General features: G+C 36.1%; 1 protein-coding gene across 1 annotated transcript; it reads right to left on the bottom strand.

Annotated features, from left to right (window-relative positions):
• Positions 1–295: 295 nt before the first annotated feature.
• Positions 296–17,080, bottom strand: Smp_123080 (putative sarcoplasmic calcium-binding protein (SCP).). The gene is made up of 4 exons (XM_018797920.1): positions 16,190–17,080; positions 15,303–15,530; positions 7,255–7,466; positions 296–994 (listed from the first exon to the last, which is right to left on the bottom strand). Exons 1-4 carry the CDS (start codon positions 16,992–16,994, stop codon positions 851–853), a joined length of 1,389 nt encoding a protein of 462 aa, XP_018652914.1. The 5' UTR covers positions 16,995–17,080; the 3' UTR covers positions 296–850.
• Positions 17,081–17,297: the final 217 nt, after the last annotated feature.

Genomic DNA, 17,297 nt, shown 5'->3' with positions numbered 1-17,297 from the left:
CGAATCTCGCGAGGCGAAATCGTGGATGTGCACTGTCACTGAAGAGTTCTACAATAGAACGAAACAGCCATCCAGTGTTTCTAGGTTTTCCATAGTGATCTAGCTTCAATTGACTCATGATTTCAACTGTATATAAAAAACCAGTAATCCTCTCTTCCCCCCCCCCCAACACACACATACACTAATAAACAAACAAAGTGACAATAATAAACATATAAAAACAAAAGTCATATAAGGTGTTGTTTTCTTTTTTTTAAAATAAATATGTTTATGTATGTATAATTGAATTGCTTTACTTAGATACTTATTTAAATGCATGCATCAAATTACTAATTGATTAATTGATTTTTTTTATTTTTTTTGCTTTTTTATTTTTTTTGTTTTTTTTATTTTTTTATTTTTTCTTTCAAAATATAATTTGCCCCACTAATAAATTTTAAATAAATCAATAACATTTATGATCAAATTAAAATTAAACATTTAAAACAAATATGGAAGAAAAAAAGTGGGGGAAATATTGAAAATTCAAATTTATGCGCTACATTTTTTTTAAAAAAAAAATAATAATAGATGAAATGATATTTAATTTTGTTTTATTAAAATGAATTTTCAGAATGATAATTAACTTCCAGTTTTTTCTAAAACAGAAATCTAATTTAAACAAAAGTTATTAGTTGGCGACTATATATATATATATATATATATATAGATAGATACCTTGGTTTCAAATTCAATGTTATATATAGATGTATATATGGTTGTAACTATGATGTAATACTTGGGATAATATTATGTAATAAGATAAATATGTAAAGTTGTTATGTAATATTATGAATGGATATTGAATAAATTATCTAGCTTCTGTAGGTCGTGAAATAACTGGACCAAAAAACATTCTATATGGACTTTGTGGATCTTCACTAAGAAAATAATCATTCCATGCTGTAAGAAATTCATCACTACTTATTTTACCATCTTTATCAGTATCTAATATCTAATTAGAGATAATAAGAAAAAAGATAAGAAAGAAAGAAGGAAGGAATAAATTAAATCCATTGAAGACAATCAATATGAATTCATTTAGTATTGTTTGTTTGAATCTTCCTATTGATGCTTGGGACTGCAACTGGTCAGTCTTTGAGATTCAGGTACATCCAGCTGACGAGCCCCAAAATAAGCCGAAACGCGCATCCTGGATTCTACTACTAGTCACTAGCCATCTTTGCTTATAATGCTTGTGAATTAAGGCTATATTGAGGCAATACGCACAGTATGCACATATGCCAATTAGAGACTGACCAGTTGCAGTCATAAACATCAATAGGAAGATTCAAACAAACAATACTAAGTGAATTTAAACTTCATCTCATTGCACAAGCAAGTGACTATCAGGACTCAGTGGTCAGGTGGATAACGCGATGGCTTTTGAAACGAAAGGTACTGGGTTTGAGTCCCAGAGTGAACATCAACTGTGAGATGCAGGTACACCCAGCTGACGAGTCCCAGATAGGACGAAACGCGCTTACTGGATTCCACTGCTAGTCACTATCCATCTTTGTAACATGATTATTCATTTAATTATTTATTTAATAATGTCTATAGTAAATAATCTTAATAACTCAGTTTACGCATTCATTGGGCAGATTACACAAAGTTTGCAAGTATTTATACATGCTGTTAATTACTCAGATTTTTCGAACATGAAAGATGACCTTTGATTGAATAGATAATAAATCAGAAGGGGTTTTGTGAAGATTTTATTAATTTTATAGTTCAATTCATTAGTCAATTGAAGCTAGATCATCATGGATTCCAGCTCAGGGGTCTAGAAGTTAAGCGATTGCAGGCGAGACTGACAGATCCTGTGTTCGAATCTCGCAAGGCGGGGTAGTGAATGCGCACTGCCACTGAGGAGTCCCATAATAGGTCGAAAAGGTTGTCCAGTGTTTTTAGGTTCTCCTTGGTGGTCTAGCTTCAATCGGCTCATGAATTTAACTGTAAAATTATAAAACATTTATGAGTTATAATCTTCCCACGATCCTATTGAACCTAATATAATACAACCTAGATTCATCGCAAAACGTTTGATGATTATTGTGCTAATTATCCCCCTGTGTGTAAAATATTCTTTAAACATTTCACTTTTCATTTAATAAAGTACACAAGTCACAATTATTGTTATTGTCATTTCAATTGTAAAAGAACCCTAAGTCAATTTGTTAACAAGCATGTGGTTATAAGTACACAATTTTGACCTTGACCTTAGTTTCATTACTTAGGCCCACGTATATACTGATGTAAATGTATGTTGCCAAGTTAACATGTCCGTAGTATGATGAATCAGTGTTTTCGTCGTAGAAAACTTAACACTTTTCAAATAACACCGCGAAAACTACAGAGAATGAAACAAGCCCTCCATCGTGGATTACGATAGTATAAATACTGACAACGAGTGCGGAGTTTATCCTCATCTACATCCCAGAGTACTAGGTTCGAGTGTCGGAGTGAAAATCGACTCTGGAGTTCATGTACACCTGGCTGATGGGTCCCAAATAGAACAAGACGCGCGTCCTGGACTCCACTGCAATCCATTTTCGTTTATAATGTTATTGAATGTATTTTTGGGTGTTCTAATTTAAAAATGAGACAATACCAGTTCCCAGATATCGTTTCTCTAGAGACAATTAAGCTTCAAACTATAGAGAAGATACTGTGTCAGGAATGATACTAATAGATGAATAAACATATTGATAAACTCCATATTGTATACATTATGTTTAGTACAAAAACAAATTTTAAACACAATCTATTTTCATACAGTTTAAATCATGAGCCAATTGAAGCTAGATCACCTTGGAAAACCTGGAATCATTGGACGGCCGTTTCGTCCTACTGTGGGACTCCTCCTCCCCTTCTGATACTGATCATATACTCACTAGTAACTGGCTCCATGAAGTATTTCCTGGAGTTCTAGTGTGAAGCAGTAACCAGTGGAGTTCAACCAGGTCTGTTGTGAGATATTAACTCACTGAAGACAATGGTGGATGTGTCGCTCAATTTCGTAGATCAGTTGAAGTTAGACATTAACACCGTTGGATACCGGCCATCTCAGTGGTCTAGAGGTTAAGTGTTCGCGTGCGAGACTGATAGGTCCTGGGTTCGAATCTCTCGAGACGAGATCGTGGGTGCGCACTTCTGAGGAGTCCCACAATAGGACGAAACGGCCATCCAATGCTTCCACGTTTTCCACGGTGGCCTAGCTTCAATTGAATCATGATTTCAACTATGTCAAATTACTGAAATCTCCACAAAACCCCCTTCTGATAACAATATATTCTTATAAGTTACACCCAATCTATTACAAACTTTCATAGGTATGTGCCGCCAAATTTTCGTGTTAAATAAGCTATTACACATTGATTAGCCAGATTATCTGAGCTGTGATTGACTAGCACAAATAAAAAAACATGTTTTGTCTATTGAACTCCAGCAATTATAAACGATATCTTCACATATCTATTTAATGTTGATTTCTTTAATAGACTATGTGATCCCTTCAACCTCTCTAAGGACATTCATTACAATTAATTGAAGCGATAAGTAGTCAATGTATTGGTTCATGGCCTTGAATTTCGTTTGTCCTTGAGCTTCCCAAATATTTTCATAGATGAAAGCATGAGTCAATCGAAGCTAGACCAAAGTTAGAAAACTGGAAACACTGGACGGCCGTTTCGTCCTATTGTGGGACTCCCCAGCAGTGTGTATCCACGACCTCGCCTCGAGAGATTCGCCAGAGCACTTAACCACTAGACCACTGAGCCGGCATCCGATGGTGTTAATGTCTAACTTCAACCAATCCATGAAGTTGAGCAACTGTCCACCAATTGTCTTCAGTGAGTTCCTATCTCACAACAGACCTAGTTGAACTCCACTGGTCACTGCTTCTCACTAGAACTCCAGAGAAGTACCTCTTGAAGTCAGTCACTAGTGCGCATATATATATTAACTGAGTTATCATTTCTATATATGAATAATCATTCTAATTACTTGATGTATACGTTAACGTGATGTATTTCACCAATGAATTAGATAATACTAGAAACGTCTACAATAATAAAAACATTGATAGTCCTGAATCAACCAATCAGAATGAAGATAGCGCCATATTTTTTGGCGCCAAATTCAAAATTCAATCATAAATGTTTTTGTTTTGATTTATTTATTTGAACACTTAAATATTAGTACAAATAGGCACCAGATACAATATGCATACATCATACAATAATAATGATGTTTTGAAGAGATAGGGAATGTAAGGTGTGTATCATAAAAACAAGAATAACAGACAGAAATTAATGTATGAGAGTGAAATAATAATAATAATAATGGAAGAAGTAGTTCAGTTAGCCAAAGTACAACCAGAAAGAATTTTTGTTCTTGTTAAAGAAGTTACATTCATTTTTTATGAAGAAAGTAAAGTGAAGTTACAGCAGGATCGCCACTCACGTCTACTCGGAGTCATGTCTGATCACATCTCCAGACACTGCTGCACCGTCTCTCGAATTCCAACCAAGAAGTCAAGAATAACCGACAGAAACCAGTACTGTACAGCTTCCTTTCATACTACGACACGACGTCAAACACTGACCACCTCTCTGCTTTTTCCAACCGGTCCCAGCGTCTGCAAATAATGTACGGCATGAAATTCTCTGACGACATTCGTAGGACATGTCCAAGTCACTGAAGTTAATGTTTCAAGATAGTGAGTGACACCAAATGAATTATCGTCTCTGCGCACGAACACACGATGCTGAACCTCTGCATTACTAACATATCATTGCCACTGGATGTCACCAATTATTCGGAGACAATAATGATCAAACACCGAGGGTCTTCTAACACCCTCAACTCGGAGAGACCAGATCTCACAAGCATAGAGCAAAACTTCTCCCACTGACGTGTTGTAGATTCGAACTTTTACAGCCGGACTAAGATCACGAAGCAGTCAAAGATGGGTCAGATTGGCATAAGCCACTCTGGCTTTCATTATACGTGAATTGATCTCACCACTAACACCACGACCAGCACTTATGTAGCTACTCAGATACACAAACTTCTCAACCACTTCTATCTGCTTCCTACCGAGGGTGAGTGCAGGATCAGGTTCCTACCAGTCTTGTAAAAGAACTTTGCTCTTCAAAGGTGCAAAGAACATATCATGCCTACGAACATTAATTGTCAAATAATTAAGTGTGGATTGCATGGCTTAGGTATTATAGCAAAGTTAGACAATATCATCTGCATATTCACGGTCGAGAGGTCTTTCTTTTGGCAACAGATCAACACCACCATTACCTACATTCATCACGGCTATTTCCAGAACGTCACTGATAGAAAAGTTGAAGAGGAATTATGAGTTTGAGCAACCCTGTCTAACCCCACTGCTTCAGTAGAACAATGGAGAGAGGTGATTGTATGCCCTCACTTTCCCTCAGGCAATGATAGCTACCACTGGATGTAAATATTGGCAATATTTGGTCTTCAAAGTGCTTGAAATCAATAAAATTATCTACCATTTAACTAAAAAATGAATTTAAGATGATGCTTAAGCTAAACTATAAAAACATCCCTGCTAATGGTGCAAATTATTTTTAAGTTCTTAATATGATTCAATGCATAGTCAACAGTGCTTCATGAAGCTAGAATATATTCACCCACTCTAACCATCACCTTAAATGCCAACCCGATAGACCACTGAGCTGGCCGGCATCCAACGGTGTTTATGTCTAAGTTCAACCAATCCACGAAATTTTACCATCGTCCACTATTCTTATTAGTGAGTTACTATCTCACAACAGACCTGGTTGAACTCCACTGGTCATTGCTTCTCACTAGGATTTCAGGAAATACTTCTCCCACTCTAACCCTCACCTTAAATTCCAACCCTAAGTTTCTTAAGTTTGGGAAGATAAAGGTGATAATTCATTGCATCATAGTTGATGTCACTTCGTAATAAATACTCTAACCCTTATTTTTAAACCCATCTCAAAAGTCAATGGTTGACAACAACTCTATTAGGTGATAATCCTAACTCACAACACTAACCCTACTCCTAATATGCATAACTCAATCTTTTTCCTTCTACTGCAAAGAATAATTTAACCTATGAAGTTGATGAATAAGATCAATCTATCTTGACTGGTTGATAGATAACTGAAGATTGTCAGTTTATTATACACTTACCGACATATTTATACCGAGTTGTTGAACTCTTCATACTTTGAGTTATGTATACTGATTTTAATTGTTAGATAGTATTCAAAAAGAAAAAAACTCAAAATATTGATTAACTCAATTTCGTGGATTGGTTGAAGTTAGACATTAACACTATCAGATTCCAGCTCAGTGGTCTAGAGGATAAGCTTTCGCGCGCAAGCGCTTAACCACTAGACCACTGAGCTGGCAGGTATCCAATGGTGTTTATGTCTCATTTCAACTAATCCACGAAATTGAGCAACCATCCACCATTGTCTTTAGTGAGTTGATATATCACAACAGACCTGGTTGAACTCCACCGGTTACTGCTTCTCATTAGAACTCCAGGAAATACCTCTTGAAGTCAGTCACTAGTGAGCATATATTGATTAATATCAAAAGGGGTTTTTGTGGATGTTATAGTAAGTTTAATAGTTGAATTCATGAGTTAATTGAAGCTGGACAACCATGGAAAACCTGAAAGCACTAAACGGCCTTTTCGTCCTATTATGGGACTCCTCAGCAGTAAGCATCCACGATCCCACATCTCGGTAGATTCGAACTCAGGATCTATCAGTCTCACGAGTGAGCGCCAGCATCCAATGGTGTTGATGTCTAACTTCAACCAATCCACGAAATTAAGCAACCATTCACCAATGTCTTCAGTCAGTTGATATCTCACAACAGACCCAGTTGAACTCCACTGGTCACTGTTTCTTACTAGAACTCCAGGAACTATCTCTTGGAGCCAGTCACTAAACTCTAAGCGTTCGCGAGCAAGACTGATATATCCTGGGTTTGAATCCCGCTTGCGAGGCGGGATCGTGGATGTGTACTGTCGGAGGGTCCCACAATAGGACGAAACGGCAGTCCATTGCTTCCAGGTTTTCCATGGTGGTCTAGCTTCAATTGGCTCATGAACTCAACTATTAAAACTACTATAATACACACAAAACCCCCTTTCTGATAACTAATATTTATTTACTAATTTAAACTTACTTTAAACATTGCTTCAGCTTCATCTCTTCCAACATGCCATGCTTCTTGTAATATACGATATGATGCTTGTGATATATAACCGCTATTATCAATTTCTATAGCTTTAAAAAATGTCCATCCAAATTGATCAATTTCATGACGATATTCACCATTAATCATTTCTCTCATATTGTGTACAAATTCAATTTCACGTATTTCATCTAAATGTTCACCTGAAAAAAAAGAAAAATTGGTTGTTTTTTTTATTAGATGAAATGTAAATATAATCATTGAAAACCTGGAAGCACTAGACGACCGTTTCGTCCTAATATGGGACTCCTCAACAGTGTGCATTCATGATCCCACTCGTGGGATTCGAACGCAAGACCTGTCAGTTTCGCGCGTGAGCGCTCAACCTCTAGACCACTGAGTTGGCCAGCATACGACGGTGTTAATGTCTAACTTCAACCAATGCACGAAATCGAGCAACCATTCACCATTGTCTTCAGTGAGTTACTATCTCACAACAGAACTGGTTGAACTCCACTGGTTACTGATTGTCACTAGAACTTCAGGAAATAACTCATAGAGCCAGTTACTGGTGAGCATATGATCATTATCAGAATGGGGTTTTGTGGAAATTTTAGTAATTTTATGTAGTTGAGATCACGAGTCAATTGAAGCTAGATCACCATGCAAAACCTGGAAGCACTGGATAACCGTTTCGTCTTAGTATGGGATTCCTCATCAGTGGGCATCCACGAACCCACATCGAGAGATTCGAACACAGGACTTATTAGTCTCGCGCACGAGCGCTTAACCGATAGACCACTGAGCTGGCCGGCATCCACTGGTGTTATTGTCTAGCTTCAACAGATCCACGAAGTTTAGCAACCGTCCACCAATGTATTCAGTGAGTTACTATTTTACACCAGACCCGGTTGAAATCCACTGGTCATTTCTTCTCACTAGAACTTCAGGAAATACTTCTTGAAGTCATTAACTTTCGAATTATATGTGTCGATATGCAATGTATTCACTAGTCTAATTGACAATAACATCTTATAAAATAGTTTAATTGTAACATCTTCTACTGTCATAATGAATAAGATAGGTTTAAATGCAATGTGGAACTTCATTTTAGGTTAGACTTTCGATACATTACACTTATTAATTGTCTATTATCAATTAACTTTTGTTTATAGAAACTTAGTATACTTCAGGAAAATTCACAACCTATTATATGATATTACTGATAATGAACTACTTTATTCAATGGTAAGCAAAGATGGACAGTGTCCAGTAGTGGAATCCAGTTTGACGCGCGTTTCGTCCTATTCGGGACTCGTCATCTGGATATACTTGTATCTCAGAGTTGTTGTTCACTCTGGGACTGAGTGGATAACGCGATGGCATTTGAAGCGGAAGGTACTGGGTTCGAGTTTCAGAGTGAACATCAACAAGTCTGAGATGCAGGTACATCCAACTGACGAGCCCCAAATAGGACGAAACGCGCGTCAAACTAGATTCCACTGCTAGACACTATCCATCTTTGTTCATAATGTAGTGTATTGTCCTTCTAATAGAAACAATCTAACAAAATAATCTTCTCTCTACTGGATGTCCTTTTTCGTAATTTGTAAAGGTTTATATTTTCCTGTTGCTTTTATAAATGAATATAATTGATCCGTTTCCTTTGATCAGATGTATAACCTAAAGTAATTGTGTTAATATTACTACTACGTTTTAAATAGGATGAAATTCATGTCCTGAATTTTACCGCTAGTCACGAAGAGATATGATCTGCTGACGATCAACATACGACAAAACAGACTAGTCAGTTAAAGTCTTTTTATATCAATAAGGGGGTAATTCAAACTTTTAAAAGCAACATTCATTCTCATTAAACAATTTTATGATTATCAGTAATAAGGTTGTGGAGATTGTTGAGTTTTTGATTGAAATCATGAATCGATTGATGTTAGACCACTATGGAAAACCTGGAAGCATTAGACGCCCGTTTCATCCCAGTATGGAAGGTGATCGCGCAATTTTGTGGATACCGGATCAGTGAACTAGAGTTTAAGCGTTCGTGCACAATACGGAAAGCCCTGAGTTCGGATGTCACATGTGCACTGCTGAGGAGTACCAGACTAGCACGAAACAGTTGTCTAGTACTTCCAGATTTTTAATGATGGTCTAACATCAATCGATTCATGATCTCAATTAAAAATCTTATAATTGTCTGCATTCAGTAGTTTAGTGTAGAACACATTGGAATTTTAAGAGAAAGGTACTACGTCTGATCCCCAGTGTGGAAACCAACACTAAGGTAGAAGTATATCCAATTGATAAGTTCTAACTAAGATGAAACACACATTTACTTTCTCTCGAATTGTATTACTATTCACTATCCAATTTTATTAAAAATGGATCATTTTTTATCAGAAGGGATTTAATGAAGATTTTAAAAATTTTCTAATTGAATTCATTAGTTAATTGAAGCTAGACCATTATGGAAAACCTGGAAGCACTACATGGTCGTTTCGTCCTATTGTGGAACTCTTCAATGGTGTGCATCCACGATCTCGCATCACGGGATTCGAACTCAGGACTTATGAGTCTCGCGCGCGAGGGCTTAACCTCTAGATCACTGAGCCGGCCGGCATCCAACGGTGTTAATGTCTAACTTCAATCAATCCACGAAATCGAGCAACCGTCCACTATTGTCTTCAGTAAGTTACTATTTCATTAATGTTATTGTAGATATGATTCTTTTATTATTAATTATCTATTCATTAAAAAAGAAAGATAGTTATTGCCAAAAGTCATTTGACTATTAACCTTTATATATTTGAATGAAATAACCTAGATATTGTAATACATTACAATAACATTTTAGATATTCACCTTATCAATTACACACAAAAATTTCCCAAATTACATAAACTAATGCAAACAAACAAACTGACAAACAGAATACCCCTGGTATTGACACATAGGAATGTGTAGGAAAACATTGTATGGTTGTCTTTAGTTAACAATTTAGGGAATATCAATGGTAAATAAATACTAGATACAATAAGCCAATTCAAATGAAGATAGTAACTTCAGTAGTATTGAGACAGACATGTGAAGGATCGTGGATTCGCACTGCTGAGGAGTCCCATAATAGGACGAAACGGCCGTCCAGTGGTTCAAGGTTTTCGATGGTGGTCTAGCTTCAATTGACTCATGATTTCAACTATGAAAATACTAAATTCTCCACAAAACCCTCTCTGATGTGAAGAATGATCAAAAATCGGATAGAACTAGGAAGGAAGACCCAGTACAGAGTGCATTGTAGAATGCTGATCGGCGGCCTATACTCCATCGGGAGTAACAGGCGTAAGTAATTAAGTAAGTAAGGGTACTCAGCCTGTTGCATGCCTGGAAGGTTTTAGTTATTAATTTATGAATATAAATAGTAAATAAATACTAAATACAATGAGCCAATTCAAATGAAGATAGTAACTTCAGTAGTATGTTTATTCTTCTACGTTTTTGGAAAAGAAAATGTTATATCCGGACAAAGAATGAAGAGTGGTAACTATTAGGATCTATGTCTATATTCTTATTGTATAACTATTAAGCAGGGTACTTAACCTATCCTCAGCAGCAGTAGGTCTCAATATAAGCAAAGGGAAAAACAAGACCCTCTGATATAATATAGCATGCACCAGTCGAATTACACTTCACGGAGAAGCTTTGGAGGATGTAAAAACCTTTACATAACTCGACAGCATCATCGATGAACGCGGTAAATCAGATGCAGATATGAAGAAGCGGATCGACAAAGCAAGAACAGCATATTTACAACTGAAGAACATCTGGAACTCAAAACAACTGTCTTTCAACCAACATCAAGATCAGAACTTTCAATATAAATGTGAAGACAGTTCTACTGTAAGGGGTGGAGACGTGGAGAACTACGAAAACCATCATCCAGAACATTCAGGTGTTTATTAACAGTTGTCTACAAAAAATACTTCGGATCCATTGGCCAGACACTGCCAGCAACATTCTATTGTGGGAGAGAACAAACCACATTCCAGTGGAGGAGAAATCAAGAAGAAGCGCCGGAAGTGGATAGTACACATATTGAGGAAAGAACCCAACTGTGTCACAAGGCAAGCCCCCACATGGAATCTTCAAGGTCAAAGGGAAAGCGGAAGACTAAAGAACACATTATATTAAGAAATGGAGACAGACATGATAAGAATGAACGACAATTGGATAGAACTAGAAAGGAAGACCCAGTACAGAGTGGGTTGTAGAATGCTGATCATCAGTCTATGCTCCATTAGGAGTAACAAGCATAAGTAAGTAAGTAAGAACAAGGGTAAGATCAACAATTGATGTATATTTTCATAGTTTAAATCATGAATCAATTGAAGATAGACCATCATGGAAAATCTGGAAGCACTGGACGACCGTTTCGTCCTATTATAGGACTCCTCAGCAGTGCGCATCCACATACATATGTTTTATCATAAACTATATGACTTAAAATGTCCGAAAATCTCTCCTTACACTTTTATAACTTTACATTTGGTTTTCATTTCACTATTGTATTGACATAGAACTTTTGTTGTTGACATTACCAACCTTTATGAAACCCTATAAGATCAACGTTAAAATTGCAATTGAATATCACATGACGTTAGAATTTCTATATATTAACTTTAGTAAGGTAATACTCCCTACTGGGGAAACTTAAATCTCTCCCCCTTAATCACTAACAATAATAATAAACAAATGGATTAAAATACAGTTTTTGTAGTTAAGAGATTTCTTGACATCAGTAAAATAGAAGCTAAATATTTATATTAAATTATATTCTGAAGGTGATCTTTGACATGGATTTCTTACAGGTGAGGCACCGCCAAAAATCAGAAGTGACTGGATAGCTGCTTTAATCTAGCACGAGACTGACCTGAAGTATGTAGCCATGATCTCATTATGAACCCAAGACCCATTCGCAAGCTATCAACTGATAAGTCACGTTAGTGATATACGCTTCCGGCTTCAGTCGACAGCATTGATATTTTTTTTCCATTCCCAAAATTTATGAACTCAATCAGTCACAAGTTCTTCAAGAACTTATACAAGAATGAAAGAGACTATTCATTGACCCCCCGTGAATTTCAGTAGTATCTCAAATACAAATAGCAGTAATAGTCTATGCAAACAAAATAATGTCATAGATCAAACATAACACTTTATAACTTCTCAAAGATTGTTACACAATAAAATTCATTGAGTAAAAGTTTCCATTTCACCTAATCATAATTAAATATATAAAGATACTTCTCATACAGAAGGCGACCTGCTTGAATATATGGGCTATCTGTTCTTTACCACCTGGATATTTCGACAAGTTTGTCTTAAGACATCAATTTATCTATTAGTCTCATAATCTATTCAGATAGGTTTACGAAAAGTTTGCCCCCAAAATGTCCTGGTACGGCCGAGAGTGCGCAGAGTCCGCTCTCCCTCTCCAAATGCTCTCACATGGCCACGCGTATACAGCCTCTGACAGGGAAGTCCTACTCACCGCCTTCTCACACCATGGGTATTGTTCACAAAAGTGAGAGGACGAAAAGCGAATGTCCGGCGCTTTAACCGGGTCAGTGGACAAGGAAAGTCCACCTAGGAAAGTTGGAAAACCCTAATTCCAAACCAATGGTGTACATAGGCTCCAGTATCCTGAGGGAACAAAGGACGTATGAATCAATCGTTGGTGACCGGCTACCATGAGACTGCATCTCCTCACGATGCTCCACTGCCTTGTGGGTTAGACCTTTAGGTCGAAGGCTCCGGGTGTGGCCCCTTAAGTAAACCACTCACTTCAGTTTGGGCACCTGGGCAGTATCACAGCCCTCACACAAATGAAATGAGATTTGTTCGGCCCATATGTATCTGGTACCCCATTATACCAATATTTATGTGCATAAATAAAATAAAATTACGAAAAGTTTACGACATTACGCTGTAGAAGTTACAAAAGGGCCCAACCAGAGATTTCGTTGTTGCTGACAATATGCATTGTAAAGAATGAAATTATATTCAAATGTCGATTCCTGGACTTCAAACATCTAACTGGCAACCACTACATGTTTATCGTCAGAGTCGATCAAGAAATGGAAACTCGTTGAAATACTTTATACTGTGAATTCTATATTGTACTAGAAGTATAATATTGAATAAAGCCATTAATAACAATACAGGTTGATACTAGTTGGAGAAAGAACGTAACAGTGTACACTAATACCCACACACTCACACACACAATGAAATCCACAATGTTTAATCTTAAATATGTGCAAAGGAAGAAAATACTTTGCGGTAGATGAATCGGTATATTCCAAAGACTTAACCTATATAGCGTCATTAGCATCGGTAAGAATTATTGTTTCCTTAAAATAAAGTTTGATCTTGAAAAGTCCATCTTTAAACTGGGTATCTATATAAGACTTTTACTTATGATTGAAATCATGAATCAATCACTGTTAGATCACTATTGAGAACTTGAAAGTACTGGACGGTCATTTCGTTGTAGTATGTAACTCCTCAGCACCTACGAATAATTACTACGAGGTATTCGAACTCGGAACTTTCGGTCTAACACACGAACACTTAACCTCTGAATCACTGAGCCAACATTCAACTACTTTTATTTAGGGTATAAAATATATCGATGTAATCTCTGTAACCCAATACAATTAATTGACAATCTAATGATATGAAATTCTAAGGACAAACATACTGTCGAAGTCTTATTAGAAGTAATTCATTTTCTTCATTTCTTTAATGAACATATAATTACACAGTATTGAAGATGGAGTTCGATGGTCAGTGTTTTCCCAGGGAAGTACCAACTTGAACTAGACAGTTACTAAGACTCAAGAAGCATTAGGTAACTCTCTTGTTCTATTGTAAAACTTTTCAATATTCAACATTCCTTGAGAAATCGAACCCAAATTGTCCAGATCTTACAGGATAATTTATATTTTTAAGTAAATAAGTTCCGAAGGGGTTTCGGTGGAGATTTAGTATTTTCATAGTTGAAAGCGTGAGTTAATTGAATCTAGACCATCATGGAAAACCTGGAAGCACTAGACGGCCGTTTTGTCCTATTATGGGACGTTAGTTTATTGTGTTTAGGAAGATTTTTTAAATGAGTAATATCTCAATAATACATATATTTATCAAGACGAAATTTTGACGGAGTTTTATTCTCTGAGCTGAATAGTTTAGGGTTAAGATAGAAGTTTATGCTGATGATGTCATTCAGAAGAACGATGAAAGCTCTATAACCAAACCATCCACCTCAGTTACAAATCTTCTCCATCATCACGAGACAGAATTTTAAACAAAAACAAATAATATCGGAAGAATCTTTTGTGGATATTATAATAATTTTAATCGTTGAGATCATGAGTCGACTCAGTGGTCTAGTGGTTAAGCGCTCACGCACCAGACTGATAAGTCCTGGGTTCGAATCTCTAGATATATGAGATCGTGCATGTGCACTGATGACAAGTCCCTCAATAGGACAAAACGCCCATCCAGTGCTTTCAGGTTTTCAATGATGGTCTAGCTTTAATTTATTCATGATCTCAACCATATAAAATTACTAAAATCTCCACAAAAACCCCTTCTGATATGAATCAACTTATGCTTACTAGTGACTGGCTTAAAGAGATATTTCCTGGAGTTCATCCAGGTCTGTTGTGAGATAGTAACTCACTGAAGACAATGGTGGATGTGTCGCTCAATTTCATGAATTAGTTAAAGTGAGATATAAACACCATTGGATACCGGCCAGCTCAGTGGTCTAGTGGCTGAGTTCAAATCTCTCGAGGTGACATCATGGATGCACACTATTGAGGAGTCTCACAATAGGGCGGGACGACCATCCAGTGCTTCCAGGTTCTCTATGGTGATCTAGCTCCAATTAACTCATGATCGCAACTATTCAAAAACAAATAAAACAAAAAGAACAACAACAACAATCATCTACTTACCATTTTTATCTATAGCCAAAAATTTCACCCATATATGTAACATAGCACGCATAACAGCATCTGCCCGACGTCTATCTAAATGTGTACGTTGTATTAAAAATTGTCCAATTTGTAATAAATCATGACATCTTAATTTCATTGTTTCATTTATATCTAAACGTCTATACATTGTACGTATTTTACTTTCCCATACAGGACCACAATCTATAGTACCATAATCTTCAGCACCTTTATAATTAATTAATGGTTGCTGAATTTCGTGGATCGGTTGAAGTTAGACATTAACACCGTTGGATGCCGGCCAACTCAGTAGTCTAGTGGTTAAGCGCTCGCACGAGAGACTAATAGATCCTGGATTGGAATCTACCGAGATGTGGGATCGTGGATGCTCACTGTTGAGGAGTCCCACAGTCAGACGAAACAACCATTCAGTGCTTTAAGGTTTTCCATAGTGGTATAGCTCCAACTGACTGGTGATCTCAACTATTAAAATTACTACAATATCCACAAAAACCCCTTCTGATATTAATCAACATATGCTCACTAGTGACTGGCTTCAAGAGATATTTCCTGGAGTTCTAGTGAGAAGCAGTGACCAATGGAGTTCATCCAGGTCTGTTGTGGGATAGTAACTCACTGAAGTCAATGGTTGAAGGTTGCTCAATTTCGTGGATTAGTTAAAGTGAGACATTAACACCATTGGATGCTGGCGGTCACTCGCGAAACTGATAAGTCCTGGATTCGAATCTCTCGAGGCGGTGTCGTGGATGCGCACTGTTGAGGAGTCCCACAACAGGACGAGACGACCTTCCAGTGCTTACATGTTCCAATCAACTCATGATCGCAACTATTTAAAAACAAATAAAATAAAAAAGTAATCTGCTTACCATTTTTATCTATAGCCAAAAATTTCACCCATATATGTAACATAGCACGCATTACAGCATCTGCCCGACGTCTATCTAAATGTGTACGTTGTATTAAAAATTGTCCAATTTGTAATAAATCATGACATCTTAATTTCATTGTTTCATTTATATCTAAACGTCTATACATTGTACGTATTTTACTTTCCCATACAGGACCACAATCTATAGTACCATAATCTTCAGCACGTTTATAATTAATTAATAATCCCCATAATTGATTTATATTACTTTTAGAATTATCTAATATAAAAAAATCAATAAAAATTTTTAAAAAATTTTCTTTAGATAATTTATTTTTATCACTATAGTAACGAAAAATTAATTCACAATCTTTTGGTATTGATTTCCATGATATCATTAATGATTGAAATTCTGATGATATAATTAATTGATCATTATCTTGATCTATTGAATTAAATAATGGTTCAATAAATTTTTCATTAAAATTTTGATGTAATTCCCCTTTTAATGATTTTAATAAATTTTCTATAAATAAATTTTCATTAATTGTAATAGTAGTTGCTAACTGTCTTGGTACATGGATACATATTACATCATACCATAAATAAACTAATGTTTTTACTAATTCATCATATTTATATGATAACATTTTAGGATAAATATTAAATAATGATGTACCAATTTCTAATATATCATCAACCATTAAATAACCATGTCCTGATGTATCAAGACGACGAAATAATGTACGCATTTTACGTATCCATGTTGGACCACCAGTAACTTCAGGTAATTCAATTGTCATTGTTGTTGTTGTTGTTGCTATGGTTGTTGCTGGGTTTGTTGCTGGGGTTAGTATTTACTCTTTTAAAGAAACTGCAAAAAATTTTATAAGACTATTCGAAATTAAAGAGGTATATTTATATATATTTAGGTGGAAACCAATGAATTAAAACCGATAGTAACCACCCACGCAAATCCCTTAAATATATGTATGTGCTTCTAAATTCGATAAATTGTTGCTGTGGTTGTTGTTGTTCTAGTTAGTATTTACTCTTTTAAATAAACCGCGAAAATTTTTGAATATATCAGAAATTAAAGATATATA

This window comes from Schistosoma mansoni, chromosome 6 (assembly GCF_000237925.1).
Source record: "Schistosoma mansoni strain Puerto Rico chromosome 6, complete genome".
Classification (NCBI taxonomy): Eukaryota; Metazoa; Platyhelminthes; class Trematoda; order Strigeidida; family Schistosomatidae; genus Schistosoma; species Schistosoma mansoni.
The sequence above is the reverse complement of the archived record's forward strand: the minus strand, read 5'-3'. Positions and strand labels throughout refer to the sequence as shown.